Raw genomic sequence first — 20,101 nt, forward strand, 5'->3', positions numbered from 1 at the left:
TCAGGAGGAACAGGATTTATGTTGCATACTTAAAAACCACACAGCATTGGGGGGTGGGGATAAAAACAGCTCCTACTCAAGGGCAGAAAATGTGGGAGGCAGGCAGGCCAGAGAGAGAGAGAAAGAGAGAGGGAGAAGGTGTGGCAGGACTCTGTTGGGAGGAGGGTCTGGCCCCCGTGCTGAATGTTTGGCACGGCTTACATGATGCTTGCTGGAGTGAAGACGGGGGCAACGCACAGGGTGTCCGTGATCTCCCAGCCACAGGACAGGGGGGTGCATGTACTCTCCCGGTCCTCTTCCTCCGGGTGCAGCAGTTTCCCCTGAAGGAGCTGGACGGCTTCCCTGTGGGCCGCAGCAAGCCCAAGACAAAAGAGAAAGGACTCAGTTGCTCTCTTGGCTCAGTTTTCCAAACCGGTGCCCCTCTCCTGACAGCAGAAAATTCCCAGTTTGCTCTCACTCAACCCTGTGCTCTTAAAGAAATCCAGTGTGATTTGCCACCTGCCCACAAGCACAGGTGCAAATGGCACTCCTTTGCCTTTAATAAAAGTTTAATAACAGAGCTTCTGCGGCATTTTAAGAATTTTGAAAGTGTTTCAGATCCAAGCCCTCCCATCCTGGGGAACTAGCAGCCATCCAGTTGCCACTGGACTACAGTGCCCATCATCAGGGGCCTACGAAGTGGGGGGTGGAGGGGGCGAGCCGCCCCGGGTGCCACTCTGGAGGTGTGTGTGTGACAAGATGGTCCCTGCCTGCCCCCAGCTGTAGAGCAGCCGAGGGTGCGCAGTCAGTATGGGCACCGCTTGCGCAGCGACTGTATGGACTGCGCATGCTAGCGGCATCCCGTATGGACCGCACATTCTGTACGGACCGCACATGTGTGGCAGGCTGCCATGCGTGTCACCGGGTGGGGCGTCCCGCCTCAGGTGCCGGAGAGGGTTCCTTCACCACTGCCCATCAGCCCTGGCCATTAGGGGCAATGGCTGCAGCCCAGTGACATTTGGAGGGCCACAGCTTTCTCCGCTTTTAGATTCGATACAATCTCCTGCTTCCCCCTCGCAAGGGGTTCTGGGAAATTATCTCACCAGGCCATTCTCGACATGGTGTAGTAGATCTGTGCTTGCTGGGCCCCACTGAGAGCTGAGGGAGCTGGCATGGTGTGAGCCCCCATGTTCTCAAAGATCAGCCAGTCCCCGGGGTGCAGTTCCGGGAGCTCCATGCCATCCGCAATGCAGTCCAGCCCATCCCCAGTAGGTCCCCAGAAACTGCTGCTGTGCAGGGGAAGATCTGGAGAGGGTTTCTGCATCGAGAGAAGTGGAGGAAACAGCTATGACTGGCTAGCCAGACCTTGCATGAATTTCTATGAGGACAAGAAACATGTATTTTAAAAAAGAAAGCGGAAATTCTCCAGGTTACTGAATCTCTGTCCCCAAAACTAACCAGAATTCTATGTCAGGAGGAAGGGAGTAAAGTTTGAAATTAATACAGACACTTCCCACAATGTTTAAAAAACATCATCACTGGAAATCAACAAGCAGTTTATGGGCACAATCCAAAAAAAGGTATTTGCAACCAAGTTGCACTGAAACCAACTGGACTTAAGTTACTGCCACGAAAAAGGCCTATTCATTTGCTTTCTTCCCAAATTTGTCACAATACACTTTTACGAGACTGTGCCCCATCTGTGCAAAGGGAAGCTTGCCCACCTGCAAACATCAGCTGTTTACTATTGAATCCCACCCCAAAGCAGCAACCATTAAGAGCTGCCCCAAGATGGTGGCACTGCTGAGGGAGGGGCTTTTGCAACTCTGGCACCCGAGGGTGCTGCTTTGCTGGGCTTTCCAGTTTGACCATCCCTGCTGCAAACCTGCAAATGGTTTTTGGTGCCAGGTGAGAGCCACATTCTCCTTCTGTGGCTCTGCTTAAGGAAGCCAGTTACAAAACCCTCTGTACCTTGTGCAGGATGGGGATTGGGCAGACGTTGTTGAAGATGACTGAGCTGAAGGAGCCATAAACGCCATCGTTGAGATGGTAGACGAAGCTCTTCCTGCCACCGGGGTCTTCATCTGGGACAGCCAGAGGAAATGCAGCAGAGGCCAAGTCAGGGGTGCCTTATTTGTTTGTTTGTTAAATTTCTATCCCGCATTTCCACCAAGCAGTGCTCAAGGCGACTAACAGCAATAATACAAATACAATGAAATAGCAAGAAAATACAAAGTAAAATAATAATAAACATAAACACAAAGCAAGTGAAACATCCATTGAATCAATTTTTTAAAAAAACCCAGTTAAAAAAACCCTAATTGCAACGTATTTATATGTCAGCATATGCATCAAAGGCCCAGCCAAATAGAAGTGCCTTTGCCTGATGGTGGAAGGTAACCAGTGACTGGGCTGGTGAGTCTCCCTTGGCAAGAAGCCCCAGAGCCTCTGGGAGCAGCCACTGAGAAGGCCCTGTTCCTGTCAGATGTGCTTCAGATGTTGGTGCAGGGGTGGCCCAGGACATTTTGCTGCTTGAGGCAAAACAGAAAATCCCCACCTGCACTGCCTGAAGCAACTGGAGGCAGCCTGGAGAAGCTCTGGCGTGGTGAATGTGACAGGGAGGAATAAAGGAGTCTGTAAAGGAGATGGCAGCAGCTGAGGAGGAGGCAGGGGCAACAAGCACAGGAGGCGACTGCCTAACTGAGCCTCATGGACAGGCCAGCCCTGTGTTGCTGAGACAGGAAGAAGGGCCTCCTCAAGGATCTTGGGATATAGAAAACTGTACAGCTGAAAGACACCACCCACGTTCACTGAGGAGTGTGGCCTAGAAAGGAGGCCTGTGCTAGGGAGAGTCTCAAGGGCCTGACAGAGAGGTCTGAGGGCCACACCTGGCCCCTGGGTTTGGTGTTCCCTGTCTCATGTGATGGGTTGGTGGTGTCTGGCAATAATCTCTCACGCTTATTGCGGAATCCGGACGGAAGCTGACCAAACCTACCATCAGAGCCCGGCTGGTCCAGGGGAACCTCCTTCTTGGCAACAATGTTGACCGCTAAGGTAAAGGCCGAATCCACATAGTAGCGCCCCAGTTCAGCAATGACCTCCACCCCACAGCCTTCTGGGAAATATAGGTCCAAGGCGGAGCTGACCACAGCTGCTGTCTGAAGGGGGGAAGAGAAGAGTCCACATCCAGCTGTTACAAACATGTGGGACTTAAGTCATAGAATTGTAGAATTGGAAGGGACCCCACGGGTGATCTATTCTAGTCCAACCCCCTGCAATGCAGGAATCACGTCAATACATTCTGAGTGCTGATGGCAATGGGGGAGCAGGAATCAGTCGTAGGCAGAACTTTACAGGCTACCTGGGAATATATGCAGTGCGGGGTGTGTGTGTGCATGGTGTCAAACAAGATGTGATGCCATTCACACACCTTGCTTTGGCCTCCCTTAAAATTGATCAAATATATGACCTCTTTTTAAATGTTCACACCATCTGTAATGATGTGTTTCACTGGGGTAAATGGCAACCCAAATACGACAGTGTTCAAGGTCTTGTGTCCATTCAGAAACTGGGACTCCTTAGCTGTAGAAGATGTTTGTTACTTTCACTAGCAAAAGACGTCTCATTATTATGGGTGAAATGGTGGTGCAGGGGAGCCTCCAATGTGCCTCTTGGTGCTCCAAGCAGAGACATGTTCATACAGTGGTACCTCGCGTTAAGTACTTAATTCGTTCCGGAGGTCCGTTCTTTTTTTTATTTTAATTCTTTTTATTAATTTTCATAAGCAAACAGAAAAACAAAACAACCATACATAAAAAAATAGAAAAAAAGAAAACAAAAATAAAAACAAGAACAAGAACAAACAACAGAAAACCTAAACGGACCAAAAAAGAAACACATGAATTGACTTCCCTCCATCTCGGTTTTGGATTATATAAGATTGTAATTCCATTCTGCAGTTTTCATTTTATATCATCTATGCATCGCAAGAATTATGTTAAACCTACTGTGATTTTTAGATTTCTAGAATTTGTTTCCATATATGTTATAAATTTGGTCCAATCGTCATTAAACTTTGTATCTTTTTGCTGTCTGATATTCTGTGTCATTTTTGCCAATTCTAAGTATTCAAATAGTTTAATTTGCCAATCTTTAACGGTCGGGATATTAGGGGTTTTCCAATTTTGTGCTAGTAGAATCCTAGCAGCTACAGTTGCATATTGAAACATTATGTAGTCTTTTTTAATCTCGTCTCCGATCATACCTAGGAGGAAGGCTTCGGGTTTTTTAACAAAGGTGTATTTAAGTATCTTTTTCAATTCATTGTATATGGCTTCCCAATTTTTTTTTATTTCTTCACACTTCCACCACATATGATAGAAACTGCCTTCTTTGGATTTACACTTCCAACACCTATTATCCCCGGTCTTATACATTTTTTCTAATTTCACGGGGGTGATGTACCAACTGTACATCATCTTTTCTGTATTTTCTCTAAGGGTGGTGCAGGCAGTAAATTTCATACCTTTATTCCATGGCCTCGTCCAATTATCATAATCCAAATTATATCCAAAGTCTATTGCCCATTTTATCATAACTTCCTTGACCTCATCATCCTTAGTATCCCATTCTAGTAAGAGGTTATACATTTTGGATAGAAGTTTGGTTTTACTTTCTATAATCTCTACCTGGAACCTAGATTTTTTCTCATTCATCCCAGTTTTTTTGTCTTCTTTCCATAAGGCATTAATTTGATGGTACTGCAGCCAGCCTGTTAGTTTGTCTTTTAGCTCTTCATAGGGTCTGATTTTCCATCCTTTTTCAGATCTTTCCAGGAGGTCTTCATAGGTCCATCTCTCACCTTCTATATTCGTTTTTTTATGGTTAAGATATCAGTGGGCGATAACCACCAAGGGGTATTTTTTTCCAACAATTTCCTATTCCTTCCCCACACCTCTAACAAGGATCCTCTGATGATATGATTTGAGAAGCCTTTATGCACCTTTTCCTTATTCTGCCAGAGATAGGCGTGCCAACCGAATCTTAAATTGAAGCCTTCTAAATCCAACAGATCTATGTTTTTTAAGACAATCCATTCTCTGAGCCAACAAAGGCACGAGGCTTCATAATACAATCTCAAATTTGGGACCGCAAATCCTCCTCTATCTTTTCTGTCCGTTAACAATTTAAATCTAATTCTCGGTCTTTTACCTTGCCATATAAATTTGGAGAGAATTTTTTGCCAGTTTTTGAATATAGAATTTCCTCTAATCACCGGGACATTTCGAAATAAAAATAGAAGTTTCAGCAGTATACACATCTTAATTGCTGCCATTCTACCTGACCAAGAGAGTTTTATCCTATTCCAAATATCTAGTTCCTTTTGAATTTCTTTCCAGGTGTTTATGTAATTATCTGCCAATAGATTTATGTTTTTCGTGGTTAGCCAGACTCCCAGGTATTTTACCTTTTTTGCTTCTTTGATTCCAAATTGAGATTCCAACTGTCTCTTTGAATCTTCTCCCAAGTTCTTAACCAACCTTTTTGGTTTTGATTTTATTTAGTTTAAAGCCCGATACTTTCCCAAATTCCTCTAATAGTACTAGAACTTTGTCAACACTTTTTTTTGGTTCCTCCAACGATATTACCAAGTCATCAGCATACGCTTTCAATTTATATTCTTTCAGCTCAATTCTGATCCCCCGTATCTCTGGTGTTTTCCTTATCTTGTTTGCAATTACTTCTAGTACCATTATAAATAAAAGCGGTGACAAGGGGCAACCTTGTCTTGTCCCCTTCGAGATCACTAATGAATCAGTTAAGTTATTATTGATAATCAATTTAGCTCTTTGACTTGAATAGATCGCTTTGATTCCTTCCAAGAAGGCACCTTCTATCCCTGCTTTCTCCATACACTTTAGTAGAAACTGCCAGGATACATTATCGAATGCCGTCTCTGCATCGATAAAAATTAAAACTGCAGGGATTTCATTCTTCTTTTCCAGATATTCGATAATGTTTATTATGTGCCTGTGATGGGATGATGAGCTGCTTGTGCGTAAAATCCTAATCCCTCAGAGTTTGGCTAAGTCCCCAAACCTCTGTCTGTGATGGAGCTCCTTAAACATGACTCCATCAATCGCTCGTTGAATCGGACAGTGGGCGTTTACGGAACTTCTTCCAGCATAAAAGCTCCTTAACGGAAACGCGTCTTCTGGACTCTCGGCGTGACAGTTTCCGCCGAGGAGTGGGTGTCCCTACAGGAGGTCCTGAAATCTCCCCGCTGCTCCCGCTTGAAGTGTCTCTGAGCCCTCCCTCCGACTCACTTTCCCTTGGAACTCCACTTCTCCCCCTGCTGGTCCCCTCCTCCGCTGAATGGTCTCTCTCACCCTCCATGAGCCCTTTCACCTCCTTAGTCTCAGATGGCAGTTCCCTGACATCCACCTCCCCTCCAGGGCCCCCTTCACCCCCTTCCCTCCCCTCCTCTGCGGGAGGCGAGGGAGCAAAACCCCTGAAGGAACCTCCCTCATCTTCCGAAGTTTCGAACACTTCCCTCCACCTTTTGCTGTCTCCGGTTTCCAAGTACTCCTCCTCATCGGAGTCTGTTCCTCCTTCCAACTCCGATTCCCTGAATCCCTCCAGTTCCTCCTCATCGTCGGTGGTGCCAAAGTACTCCCTCCGAAACCTCGCTACTGGCTGAGGTTTCCTGGGGAACCTTTGGTGGAACGTTTCGACCAAGATCTCGTCACGGACCTCCTCTGCCTTCACCCAGGTGTTTTCCGACTCCGGTTCCCCTTCCCACGCGACCAAATACTCCACCTGATTACCCTTCCACCTGGAGTCGATGATTTCCGCCACATGGTTGCGGCTTTCCCTTTCTTCTATGGCTGGCCCCCGTGTGGATATCCCTTCACCTTCCCCCCTGTATGGTGACAGTAATGACCTGTGGAATACTGGGTGCAGTTTCATGTGGTTCGGTAACCGGAGTCTGAACGCCACTGGGTTGACCTGTTGGATGACCTCAAATGGTCCCAATCTTTTGGGTCTCAATTTCTTGCAACCCCCCTTGAACGGCAACCCTTGGGTTGATAGCCAGACCCGACTCCCCACCCTAATTGTTTCACCTTCCCTTCTGCTCTTGTCTGCCTGCCTCTTATATTCTTCCTTGGCCCTTTCTAAGTTGAGTTGGAGTTGACGATGGATCGCTTCCATTTCTTCTACAAAAAGTTCCGCGGCCGGAACACTCCATCTTTCCCCTCCTTCCCCTGGAAACGCCCTGGGGTGGCACCCATAATTAGCCAAAAAGGGGCTCATCGCGGTGGACACATTCTCAGCGTTATTGTAAGCAAATTCCGCTAGTGCCAACTTTTCGACCCAATTGTTCTCTCTGTCATTGACATAACACCTCAGGTATTGTTGGAGAATACCGTTTGCTCTCTCCGCCTGCCCATTGGTCTCAGGGTGCCTGGCAGTCGAAAAGTTGACCTCTACGTGCAATAAGCTCATAAGTTTCCTCCAGAATCTGGACGTGAACTGTTTCCCTCTGTCGGAAACCACCCTCAAGGGGGCGCCATGCAGTCTGAAAATATGTTCTACAAACAATTTCGCTGTTTCTTCCGCCGTGACTGCATGTGAGCAAGCTACAAAGTGACCCATCTTAGTTAACAGGTCTACTACGACTAGTATGGCGGTTTTCCCCTGGGATTTGGGCAGATCAGTCATAAAATCTATCGACACCGCCTCCCACGGTCGTTCTGGTGTGGGTAACGGTTCTAATAACCCCGCTGGTGCCCGCCTTTCTCCTTTGGCTCTCTGGCATTGGTCACACCTTCTCACATACTCCCGTACATCCTCCCTCACCTTGGGCCACCAAAACTCCCTGGTCACCAACCACATGGTCTTGTGTTGCCCAAAATGCCCCGCTGTGGGATTGTCGTGCAGCTGTTTGAGTACTCTCCCCCTCAATTCCCCTTCGGGTATATATAGCGCCCCTCTGTAATACAATGCCCCGTTTCTTTCTTCAAAACCCCCGGGGTCTTCTCCCTCTCTCCTTAGACCTCTGAGCTTGTCCTGGGCGTACTCATCATTTACCGTTCCCTCTACCAGTTCTCTTTGCCCCACCCAGGCCGCACCACACACCCAGTGGTCCTCTGGGATAATATGTCTCTCTTCCGGCGCTCCCTCCCCCTCCAAATATTCAGGTTTGCGAGAGAGAGCGTCCGCTCTGATGTTTTCTGGACCTGGCACATAGCAAATTTCAAAATGGAATTTGGAGAACTCCTGGGCCCATCTCACTTGTCGTTGGTTGAGCACCCGTGCCGTTCTCCAATACTCCAAATTCTTGTGGTCCGTACACACTTGCACTTTATGTTGTGCGCCAATTAGTAAGTGTCTCCATCTCCGGAACGCTTCGTGAATGGCGAGTAGTTCTCGGTCATATACCGTGTAGTTCCTCTCGGATTTGTTCAGCTTACGCGAAAAGAAGGCACACAGTCTCCATTCCGACTTATTGCTCCCTGGCTGAAGCAGCACCGCCCCCACCGCCCGGTCTGAGGCATCAGTTTCCACTCTCATGGGTTTTTGTAAATCCACATGCAGGAGCTGTTCTTCCGAAGCGAATGCCCTTTTCAATTCCTCAAAAGCATGCTCCGCCTCCGCCGTCCAAACGAATTTCTTCTTGCTGCTTAGACAGTCCGTGATGGGAGCCGTTAAGTGGGCAAAGTTCTTGATGAATTTACGGTAAAAGTTCCCAAACCCTAAGAACCTTTGCACATCTTTTTTCGTTTTCGGTGTCTTCCATTCCAGCACCGCCTGGACCTTCCCTGGATCCATGGCTAATCCCTTGTCTGATAAGCGGTACCCCAGGAATTCCACCTCCTTGGTGTGGAACTGACACTTCTCCAATTTCACCCACAACTGGTTTGCTTGCAGCTGGCTCAGCACTTCCCTGACATCCTTTACATGCTGCTCCTCATTCTCTGAATATATCAGCACGTCATCGAGGAAGGCCACGCAATTCTTGTAGAGCAAAGGTCCCAGTACGTGGTTCATGAGCGATTGAAAACAGGCGGAGCCTGATTGTAATCCGAATGGCATAACGAGATATTCAAACGCCCCCAAAGGGGTGAACATGGTGGTTTTCCATTCATCCCCCTTCTTTATTCGTATCAGGTTGTATGCTCCTCTCAGGTCCAGTTTCGTGAATATCTTTCCCTTCCTCACCCTGGTCAAAATGTCATCAATCCTGGGCATGGGGAAAGTCACTGGTTCTGACACGGCATTTAGGGCCCGGTAGTCCACGACCAATCTCGGTTTATCCGTGTTTTTTTTGTCCACAAAAAACACTGGGCTCCCCCCCACCGCTCTGGACTCTCTGATGAAGCCCCTCTTCAGGTTTTTATCAATAAACTCCCTTAACTCCTGCATTTCCCTGTCTGACATGGCGTACAGCTTGCCAACGGGGAGCTGGGCCCCAGGGACCAGATTAATTTGGCAGTCAAAGTCTCTGTGCGGTGGTAATTTATCTGCTTCCCTTTCACTGAAGACCTTGCTCAGGTCAGCGTATTGTTTGGGCACCTTCCCTTTGTCCGCCACTTCCGTCCCTGCTAGAGAGGCTTTTGCCCCTTCTGGCACCTTTCCCTCTCTGCAGTGTTCCAGACAATGTGCTGACCCAAAGGAGACCACTCTCTGATGCCAGCCCACTAGCGGGTCATGCAACGCTAGCCAGCTCATTCCCAAAATGACTGGAGCCCCTCCCAGGGTGGCTACATTGAACGCTATCCTCTCAGTGTGCCTGGCCACCCTCATAACCATTGGGACGGTTTGTAGGCTGACTTCTCCTCCCAGCAGCTCCCTCCCATCGATCGTGGTGACCTGCAGGGGGTTGCTTAAAGGGAGGGTCTGTATCTGGTGTTCAGCTGCAAACTCCTTGCTCATAAAATTACAGGAGCTGCCTGAGTCCAGCAGCGCCTTAGTCTTTAGTGGGTATCCGTTTGCCAGCTCTAGCAACACCTCTATTACTAGGGCTGGTCTTGGAGGTTCCGGAGTGGGCACTTTTACTGCTCCTTGGCCTGTCTGCAGTGCCCTGACAGAGGCAGACAGGCGTTGGCTTTTACTGGCTCCTGGACTTCCTCCTCCTTCCCCCCAACAGCTCCAGCCATCCCTTGCCATTCCTTTCTTTGCGGGCAGACTCTGGCAAAGTGACCTGGCTGCTGGCAGAGATAACATTTCTTGGCGCTCTTTCCCTCCTTCTTCCTCCCTTCACTGGGATTTGAAACTGCGCGCGCGCGCGCTGTTCCAACTTCCATCGGCTCTCCTGGCGGGAAACTTGGTTCTGGAATCTCTGGAATGCGGAAATCCCTCCAACGCTCTCCTTTCCCCTCCCGCTTCTCCAAGGCTCTTGCCTCCTGGCGTGCTCCAATGGTCAGCGCTGATTTGGTCAGCTGGTCCATAGACTCCGCCCTGGGCGCCCGGGAAAGTTCATCTTTCACCGCCGAAGAAAGCCCCTCTTCAAAGAGCATTTGAATGGGTTCCGCCGAAAGGTCCCACCCCAATCTATGTATCAACATTGTAAACTCAGTCCAGTACTCACGAACCGATCGGCTCCCCTGTTTGCACGCCATCAATTGTCTGCGCACCAGCCCCTGTTCAATCTCGCTGGAAAACATCAAATCCATGGCGCGAAAAAACTTCCTCGCGTCCTTCAGCATGTCACTATTCCCTGCCATCAGGGGTCTGACCCAATCTCTCGCCCCTCCTTCGAGATGGCCAATCACAAACGCCACTCTCGATGCCTCGTCGGGAAAGTCATTAAACTGCAGTTCAAGAGCATACTGCATCTCTGTCCTAAAGGCTTGGTAGTTCCTGGGGTCCCCCCCAAACTTCTGCACCATTCCTGGCATCTTTCTTGCTAGTGTAGCGCCTTTTGCCTTTTCTGCATCCTGCGCCCTCCTTTCTTCTAGCCTCGCCGTTTGCATTGCTAGCTGGAGTTCCAACACTCTGTACCTTTCTTCCAGGCTTGGACCCTCTCCAGCTCCTGCTGCTCCTCCGGCTCCGGCTGGGTTACTCATGATGCCTCTCTGCACAAGCTGCTTTCAGGGACTGTCCGATTGCTGTGATGGGATGATGAGCTGCTTGTGCGTAAAATCCTAATCCCTCAGAGTTTGGCTAAGTCCCCAAACCTCTGTCTGTGATGGAGCTCCTTAAACATGACTCCATCAATCGCTCGTTGAATCGGACAGTGGGCGTTTACGGAACTTCTTCCAGCATAAAAGCTCCTTAACGGAAACGCGTCTTCTGGACTCTCGGCGTGACAGTTTCCGCCGAGGAGTGGGTGTCCCTACAGGAGGTCCTGAAATCTCCCCGCTGCTCCCGCTTGAAGTGTCTCTGAGCCCTCCCTCCGACTCACTTTCCCTTGGAACTCCACTTCTCCCCCTGCTGGTCCCCTCCTCCGCTGAATGGTCTCTCTCACCCTCCATGAGCCCTTTCACCTCCTTAGTCTCAGATGGCAGTTCCCTGACAGTGCCTTACATTGTCTTTTAATTGTCTATTAGGAAGGAATCCAGCTTGATCCGTGTTTATTACGTTTTTCAGATATTTCTTGAGTCTATTCGCCATTATTTCAGCAAATATTTTATAGTCATTACTGAGAAGCGATATCGGTCTATAGTTTTTTACATTCAGTTTGTCTGAGTCCGCTTTAGGTATCAACGTGATATGCGCTTCTTTCCAGGAGTCCGGTATCTTCCCTCCCAGTAGTATATTGTTCATTACATCGCATAGCACCGGAGGTCCGTTCTTAACCTGAAACTGTTCTTAACCTGAAGCACCACTTTAGCTAATGGGCCCTCCCGCTGCTGCGCCGCCCGAGCACACTTTCTGTTCTCAACCTGAAGCAAAGTTCTTAACCCGAGGTACTATTTCTGGGTTAGCGGAGTCTGTAACCTGAAGCGTATGTAACCTGAAGCGTATGTAACCCGAGGTACCACTGTATTTCCTTTCCAGCAGATGCACAGCCTTGAAGCTCAGAGCAAAGTCTGGCATAGTCAGGGCCAATGACAGGAAAAACCATTACCCCTGGATTGCTTACTACTAAGGAGGCAACTAGGTGGCAGCTAGCTGGGGGCAGACTGTGATGGGGGGGAGTGCCCCACTTGCCTTCATAGACACCCGCCCTCCACTGCCCCTTCCCTCTGGCTTTTTCAGCATCTTGCATTTATCCTCACACTAGGTAGTCTAGGCTGAGACAATTGTGACTTGCCCAAGGCCACCCAACAAGCTTCTCGGCTCAACAGGAATTTGAACCCAGGTCTTGCGCACCCAGAGCCAGCACTCCCCCAAACTGGCCTATTTGCCATCTGCTGAAGAGAGAACCAAGACTCGTACCTCTTCGAAGCGCCCTCTGGACTCTTCAGCACCAGGAAAGCCCCCTCCAATGTCCAGGAGGTGCATCTTGTAGCCTAGTTCTGCACCCATTTCAAAGACCAGGCGAGCGTCTGCTATGGACTGAGTGAAGAGCTGGGGGTCGGCACAGCTGCTTCCAATGTGGAAGCTGGAAAGGAAGGCAAGTGGGCTGGTGAGTAGCTATTCAAAATTTTTTAACATTCCGTGTGTGTGTGTGTGTGTGTGTGTGTGTACATATATACAGACACACACACACACACACACACACACACACACGTGTGTATGTGTGTGTATTATATTGCATGTACAAAATCCAGTCAAGATACGCACATCCCCCAAGATCTGTTGGAGATGCGTGTGCAAAACGTCCACAGTTTACAAACAACTGATGCACAGGAAAAAACAAATTAACTCTTAAAAGTAACAGAACACAGGTCACATACTTCATTTCCAGACCAACATCTAGATGGATGCAAAAAACGCCGCTGCCTGTTTGGGTAGAGTGCTTTGCTTCTGCAATACTCAGTGGAACAAGCCCAGATTTCATTAAACCTGTCCCATCTCAGTGTTTATTTTCTTGTTCTGATAAGAGCACGGTTTGCCAAATCACTTTGGGGTGCCTCAAGGGAAGCGATTCACAAATTAAATAACTAAAACAATGCATTCATTTTGAGAGCATGTATTCCTCTAATTTGTCCAGCCAATACTTATTTTTTTCTTTTTTCTCCTGTGTGCATAATGAACTCTGGCAGCCTTGATCATGCCTGCCACTTGCTCTTATATGGAGGGTCTAAAGAGGCTTTTTATTATGAATCATTTCCCAACCTTTTTTTTTTTTTGCTTTTGGACATTGCCACAAAATCTCTCACTGACTAATTTATTATAACTGCCACTCAAGCTACTGCCCTGATGTGGGTGGGGGCTCTTACTTGTCCCCCCCACCCAGCTGCTCATGGAAGCCCCCAACAATGCAGGTGGCTCTGCCCCAAGTGGTTTGCTCTCTGCCCTGCATCCTAAGCAAACAGGGTGTGTCCAAGACTCAGCTGTTGACATGGGCTGAAAACTCTGGGTAGGGAAGATGCAGGGGCAATGCCAATGGCAGCTACAGAGCAAGACCCAGAGGTCCAGGTAGGGGGCCAGCTGAAGAGGCCTGGGGCCAGCTGCCTAGGAGTGATCCTTGATCGAGTGCCCTTTTCTTCCCTCTCCTCAGTGAGCACAAGGAAACCCGCAGCCTACCTGATGCCAACCACCTCGACATTCATCTCCTTTGCAGTCTCAAGCAGGTGACGGCAGACTTTAAGTGTGGCGCCGTATTTCATGCTCATGCAGGTGGAGGACCTGGAGTCGTCGGTAGCCAAGCACAGAATCATTCTGTGGAACAAGGTGGGTGGGTGGGGAGAGCAAACTCAATGACTGTGACAATTGTGGTATATTGCTTATTCTGAGCCAACACCATGCCAGACACAGTACAGACTCATCTTTTGCATCTCTTGCAAAGTCGCTTTCCAGGAGATGCTTGTGATAACCCAGCACCTGCCTCCCCTCCAATTCTGCACCAAGGGCAAATTATTTTTAAAATATCCCATTTTTTATATCTCCTCTTTTGCTGATTGTTTCTCTCTCTTCTCTGCCTCTTTACAAAATCCAGATTTTCAGTGTATTTGAATTTTGGGGGGAAATCTGAGTTCAGACTGCAAGTTTCTATCCTCAGTCCCACATTAAAAAAAATATATATATTACCTGTACTTCACCCTCAGGTCCCAGGGCAGGTTACAATATTGAAACTCAACTTTACAACACATTTTTAAAAACATTTTATAACATCTTACAATTAGAGAAATAAGGTGGGTCCTAAAAATCTGCACCTCAAAAGTCAGGACAAAGAAAATTGTCCTCAGCATTCACCGAAAACTGTATAATGAAGGTGCCAGAAACATCTCTAAGGGGAAGGTCCACAACTGATTTGCTTGTGTGGTGTTTATACATCTTCCCATTATTCATTTATTCATCCCACATTTTTCACTGTATTTCCCTGTCACTTTCCTAACTGCAAAAGTTTAATTTTCTTTTTAAGTGGATTTGTTGCTGTGGAGTGATAGAGTCCATTAATCAACTTTGTGTGAACCCAAGTTTCCGGGATGTGCTTGAATCCCTCTCGCAAAATAAAAACAGTCTGCAGGCAACCTCATAGTCTGGTATCTGGTTGAAACTTGAATCTTACTCCACAGGGAGTTTGCTCCAGTCTGACCTGCAACTTCACACACCTGGCCCTTTTTCTCTAACTGCAAAGTGAAACCTTTTGGGGGTTCCAGCAAAGGCCCCATATCCTTTGCAATCAACACCTTTAAGATTCACTACTTCTGCTTGTTGCACTAGACTCTTCTGCCCATTGCAACTGTTCCCTCCTGCATATATATTTATATTTATGCCCACAGGTGCTGTCTGCCTTACCTGGCAGACGGGTGGCTCCGTGCTACCTTGCTGAGCTCCACTTCATTGTCAAAAGTCATCAGCTGCACCCCTTGGCTAGCTGCATATCTGATCAGGGAGATCTGCTTGCAAGGGCTGGTGCAGATGATTCTGTCTGGCGGGACTCCAATACTCTTCACCAGGGCCATTTCTGCCTGAAAGTTCAAAACAAAGGATGTTGGAAGGAAGGACTCTTCTGACTGGGCAGTGTAGGCAGTGGGTGGCTGGGAACTGTAGAGGAACACATACTGACTCCCTCTTTCCTGCAGCACCAGGAAGGCTGTTGGAAAGAGGGAACTGCAGGCATTTTAAGTCAAGGATTTGAATCTTTCTGATCCAGGCTCTGTTGCCTGCCAGTTGTTTCCTTTGCACCCTTCTCCCAGCCATTCCTCTAGCCTGCCTAGCCCTGTTGCATCCAGCTGGGCACAGCAACCTTAGCAACAATATCCCTATCTCTGGCTTTCTCTCCGGACTGCATCCTGCCCAGTTAGCTGCTGGGACTCAACTCTTGCAGCAATCAGGGTGAAGAAAGAGGTAGAATAGTCAAAAAAGAAGATGCAATAGGCTCTTCACCTACATCAGACTCCCCCAACTTGTTGCCCCTTCAGATGTTATGAACTACAGCTCCCATCAGCCCAGCCAAGTGCAGCATGCTGAATGAAGCTGATGGGAGTTGTAGTCCAGCAGCCACATTGGGAGGGCCCCAAGCTGGGGAAGGCACTGTGAGCCAGGCTTCCTCCCAGCCATTTGCAGGAGAGCAACATTTTATCAAGATGGATGCTGGTGCTGCCCTCAGTCTCTCCATTCTCTAGTCTTGTGAGAATAAATTGGAGGGGGGAGAACTATGTATACACCACCTTGAGCTTCTTGGAGCAAAGGTGGGATATAAATGTACAGTCATACCTCGGGTTACAGACGCTTCAGGTTACATGTTTTCGGGTTGCGCATCACGCCGAACCCGGAAGTACCGGAACAGATTACTTCCGGGTTTCGGCCCTCGCGCATGCGCGGAAGCACTAAATCGCTCTTTGTGCATGCGCAGAAGCACCAAATCACAACCCACGCATGCGCAGACGCAGCGCTGCGGATTGCGAACATGCCTCCTGCACGGATCACATTTGCAACCCGAGCATCCACTACTAGTAATAGTAGTAATGAAGGCATATGCTGCAATGCACGCCAAACAAAAATGCATGCATCCAGCTGCTTCTCCAAGGGAGCCCAGTTGCCCTGTTCCCACCACGTTCCTACCTTGCTGGCACAGCCAAATCCGGCTCCCAGCCCTGCCAGCATCTGAACCACTCCTTTGCTGCTGTTGCACTTCAGAGCATAGAAAGGCTTGATGCGGGGCAAGGCCTTGAGGAGGTGCAAATGTTTCTTCACCACATCCTCGAGATCTGCCACAAAAAAGGCTTCTTGGCTTCCCTGGAAAAGAGGAAAGACAGTCAAGAGAGCCTGTCCCTGGGGAAACACACCCAATTGGTTTTAACATGCTATTCGCCTTTCGGACAGCTTTCACTTAAAGCGGTTGCCTTTTTCTTGTGCTCTGTGCACCCACTCGGTTCAGGGGACCCACACTTGGCCACACAGCCTTCTGGGGCCATCACCACTTCTCAGTCTTGCCTCCCTTCACAGGGTTCTTCTGAGGATAAAACTGGAAGCTCTCATATCACCCAGCATACATTTCTGGGAGGAAGGGTGGGCTACAAATGGCATATAAATTCAAATCTCTGCACTGCAACTGTTCCATATGAAAAGCTAAATTTTGAGACCTGTATAAGTTACACCTGCACAAAGCTGGCTACTCTTATTTTGTGTGATTTATTCTGCTTCTGCAAGCGAAAGGGGGAGAAGCAAAGTGTTAGGAAGGGCCCTGAAGCAGGATCCTTGCCCTGATCCCAGGGAATCCTGCTCAGCTACTATTCCTGTGGCTCCCAAGGTTTTGCCAGGAACAGCACATGGACTTTCAAGCATATATTTCAAACCGAAAGGTCGAGAAACTTGCTCCCAACCCTCGTAAAACCTGGAGTCCTGCACTTGTGCTATGTCTTTCCTGTCAGGTCATTTTATTACAATTTTTCTTTTTAATCATCATGAAATAGCACTGATATTTAAGAAGCATGTTAGTGCAATTTTTAAAAAACTTTTTTTTAAAAAAAGAGGGGGAAATGACAGGCTCAGGTAAACTGTTCCCTCCTATGCACATGATAGCATCATACTCTCTAGTATGGACAGAGCATAATGGGATGCAGAGACACCAAAAGGGCCACAATCCACCCACCCAGTAAGTCAACTGCCCCTGCCTCTTACCGCCTGGGAAACCTCCAGGAGGAGATTCTCTAGCAAGTCCCTGGTGGTGAAGCCCTCCTCCACCATCATGATGTCCGATTCATCCAAGTACCTGGTCATCGTTACTGTCGAAGGAGGATATTGCTTCTACAGCCTCCGTCAGTAGGGGGTATAGTTTTTAAGTATGCAACACACTGCGAAGGAAAAGGAAGGAGAAGAACAGTTAAGGCAGGCTCCTCCTCCTCTCCCATTCAGGCCAAGGAAAGGTGCTCAGCAGCCATGCCTTCCATTGCCTCCATTGGCACAACCCAAGTTATTCCTAATGACCAGCCATGAGGACTAGAAACATGGAAGTCTAGAAAGAGATTTTCCCTAGCTGAAGGCACAGCCTTTCAGGAGTTCACCAAGCCTCTGTTGACCTCTGTTGCATCTGTTCCATTCTCTTCTCATGTTGGGACAAGTGGATCTTGTAGAGTTTGTCCTTTATCTTCTTTGGGGCACTGCACAGAGTTCAGGGGCAAGAGATTAGAGCATCGCAGATGCACACATGTGCCATAGCAGGCATCATACATGTGCCATAGCAGGCATCATCTTTGAAGAGACATTCCTTCCATGCAAGGGAGAAATGTTTCTCTTAATACACTGTTAGCTGGTTGCAGGGGTTTTTGTTTTTGCACAAACACTTTTATTAAATATAATTTATGTTTTTCAAATATGTGGCCTGATTGTGAGCCCCCTTTTTAGCTGATTAAAGAGTTTTAAAAAATGATTAACCTAACCAAAGCAGTAGCTAAGGCCACAATCCTGTTCCCATTTACCTGGGAATTAACAACTAAACTTGAATTTATAATTTCTAAACCAACTTTAGGCTGAATCACAGTCTTTTCATGACACACAGCAATGAGGAACATTTCAAAAACACTTCTTCATATTTTAAAAAAGCGAATTCCACTAGATAACAGAAATACATTGCATGATTCTGAGTAGCACTTTGGACCCAAGCCATTTTTATCCTGCTCTGCAGCCAAAAAAGGCTCTGAGAGCAGCTTACAGTAATAAGACACTCCCTGCCCTCTAATCTAAAAGATGTGACACAAAAGGAAAAGTGATTAGGAGGGAAGAGGAAAACAGAAAACTCAGACACTTAGCATTTCTTCAACTGACTAGAATGGAAACCATTGATGGAGAGACTAAAGTTACTGTTGCCTCAGCTTAGCCAATGGAACAGCCCTCCAATTGATAAATCAGAACCACTGATTTGAGCTTTTTGGAATTAAGGGATATAGCTGGCATTGGGATGCATAGGAAAAGCTTCTATGTGTGGCTGTTAACAAAAGGAGTTGTAGCTTTTTTGCCCCTTTTGGACAGAGATGACTTGACCACTGTACTCTTCTGCTCTGGTAACTTCCAGACTAATTATTGCAATGCACTCTAGATTATTGCAAAGCCCCTTGAAGACAACTCAGAAACTTCAATTGGTCCAAAATGTACCAGCCAGATTACTGGCTGGGGTTCCACTTAAATCTTATATAATCCTGTTTTAAAGCAGCTGCACTGGTTGCCAGGTCATTTCTGCACACATCAAGGTCCTCATGTTGGTGTTTAAAGTCCCAAATAACACAGGCCCCTAAATATCTCAACGACCACCTCCTTCCCTTCAGAACCTCTTGGGTGCTGAGGTCAGTGGAGGGGGCCCTCCTGGTTGTTCCTCTACCCTCAAAGGCTTAGGGGGTAACGGCCTTCTCAGTGGCAGCCCCTAAAGTGTGGAAGACCTTCACAGAAGTGCATCTGCCACTTTCACTATACAGCTTTTGGAGAATGCTAAAGACACACCTCTTTACCTAGGCTTTCGACATTTGAAGTGTATGATTTTAGGAACCGCCTTATTTTTACGGTTGCAAGTTGTTTTAAATTGTTCATATTGTGTTTTAACGCTGTAACCTGCTCTGAGGACCTTACAGTGGATAGGTGATTAATAATAACATATAATATAATAACAACAACAGTAATAATTGTGGCCTTCTCCGTGAATTTGCCCAGTTCTCTCTCAAAGTCATCCAAGTTGGTGGCCATGCAAATGCCATGGTTTTAAATATGAGCTGCATAAAGGAGGACTTTATTTTTATTTGTCCTGAACCTGCCAACAACAGCATATATATGTCAAGGTCTTTCTCTCTCTTTCTCCTCCCCCTGCCACAAAACAGAAAAACAAAACAGGGGAATTGTGTCTTTAACCCAGATTAATAATAGTGAAGTGCAGACCTGGGGTTTGGGGAGGGGGAAAGGTGCCCATTTCAGGTGAAGGTGTGCCTGCAATGTTTGTCCCTCTCCCTCCCTCCCTCCTCTCCTTGGGAGGTGAAGGAAGCGCCCTTCCCCACCCCACCCCACCCTCCACTCCCTCCACCTCCATCCTTTCCTCCCAAGGCCTCACCAAGTCCCGAAGCCTTCCTCCTTCCTGGGTGGCTAGGTGTAATGCCAGGGGGGTTCTCCGGTGAACTCTGAGCTTTTGCAACACCCCGAGGCGCAGTTGCTGCTGGGGATCCGAGATCTCTGTAAGGGGTAGGGGTGGGGATATGGAGGATGTGGGGCGGGAAATCCACCTGGTTACCAGAACAGCTCAGTCAACCATGCAAGAAAATCGTTCCCTTCCCTGCCCCCTCCCCCTGATACACTACCATCCCTCTTCTCTCCCTTGAGCCTCCATCCCCTCCCCACCCACCTTGGTACCCAGAATACCCCTCCACCCACCTTAAAAAGCATTTAAACGGATTTTGCCCATGGGTCTCCCAAGAGTAAATATAGGCTTCGGCAGTGGCTGCTCCTCCTCCTCCCCCCACTCCAAAGCCTACACCATGCAAAGCAGCACCAGCTAATCTTAGACACAGGAGGAATGCTGGTCCTTTATATAGGCAGCTGCCCCCTCCATCTCTGCTCACAAGGGTAGCCTTGGCAACCAAGCACA

At 47.9% G+C, this 20,101-nt stretch overlaps 1 protein-coding gene and 1 long non-coding RNA gene across 3 annotated transcripts; one reads left to right on the plus strand and one right to left on the minus strand.

The window, feature by feature from the left end:
- AZIN2 (antizyme inhibitor 2) lies at positions 1-19,679 on the minus strand. 2 transcript variants are annotated; one of them, XM_053399062.1, is made up of 11 exons: positions 19,571-19,677; positions 17,559-17,639; positions 17,161-17,333; positions 16,102-16,275; positions 14,833-15,005; positions 13,618-13,752; positions 12,364-12,529; positions 2,975-3,137; positions 1,951-2,063; positions 1,083-1,297; positions 1-342 (listed from the first exon to the last, which is right to left on the minus strand). In XM_053399062.1, exons 3-11 carry the CDS (start codon positions 17,257-17,259, stop codon positions 198-200), a joined length of 1,383 nt encoding a protein of 460 aa, XP_053255037.1. In that variant the 5' UTR covers positions 17,260-17,333; positions 17,559-17,639; positions 19,571-19,677; the 3' UTR covers positions 1-197. The 2 variants fall into 2 exon arrangements, with proteins under 2 accessions (XP_053255037.1, XP_053255036.1); XM_053399061.1 differs by lacking the exon at positions 17,559-17,639 and having other exon boundaries at positions 19,571-19,679.
- Positions 2,935-13,975, plus strand: LOC128418902 (uncharacterized). Its single transcript, XR_008331782.1, has 3 exons — positions 2,935-3,033; positions 12,209-12,553; positions 13,592-13,975. It is a non-coding gene; the product is annotated as an uncharacterized LOC128418902 (long non-coding RNA).
- Positions 19,680-20,101: the final 422 nt, after the last annotated feature.

The sequence above is a fragment of the Podarcis raffonei genome, chromosome 8, assembly GCF_027172205.1.
Source record: "Podarcis raffonei isolate rPodRaf1 chromosome 8, rPodRaf1.pri, whole genome shotgun sequence".
Taxonomy (NCBI): Eukaryota; Metazoa; Chordata; class Lepidosauria; order Squamata; family Lacertidae; genus Podarcis; species Podarcis raffonei.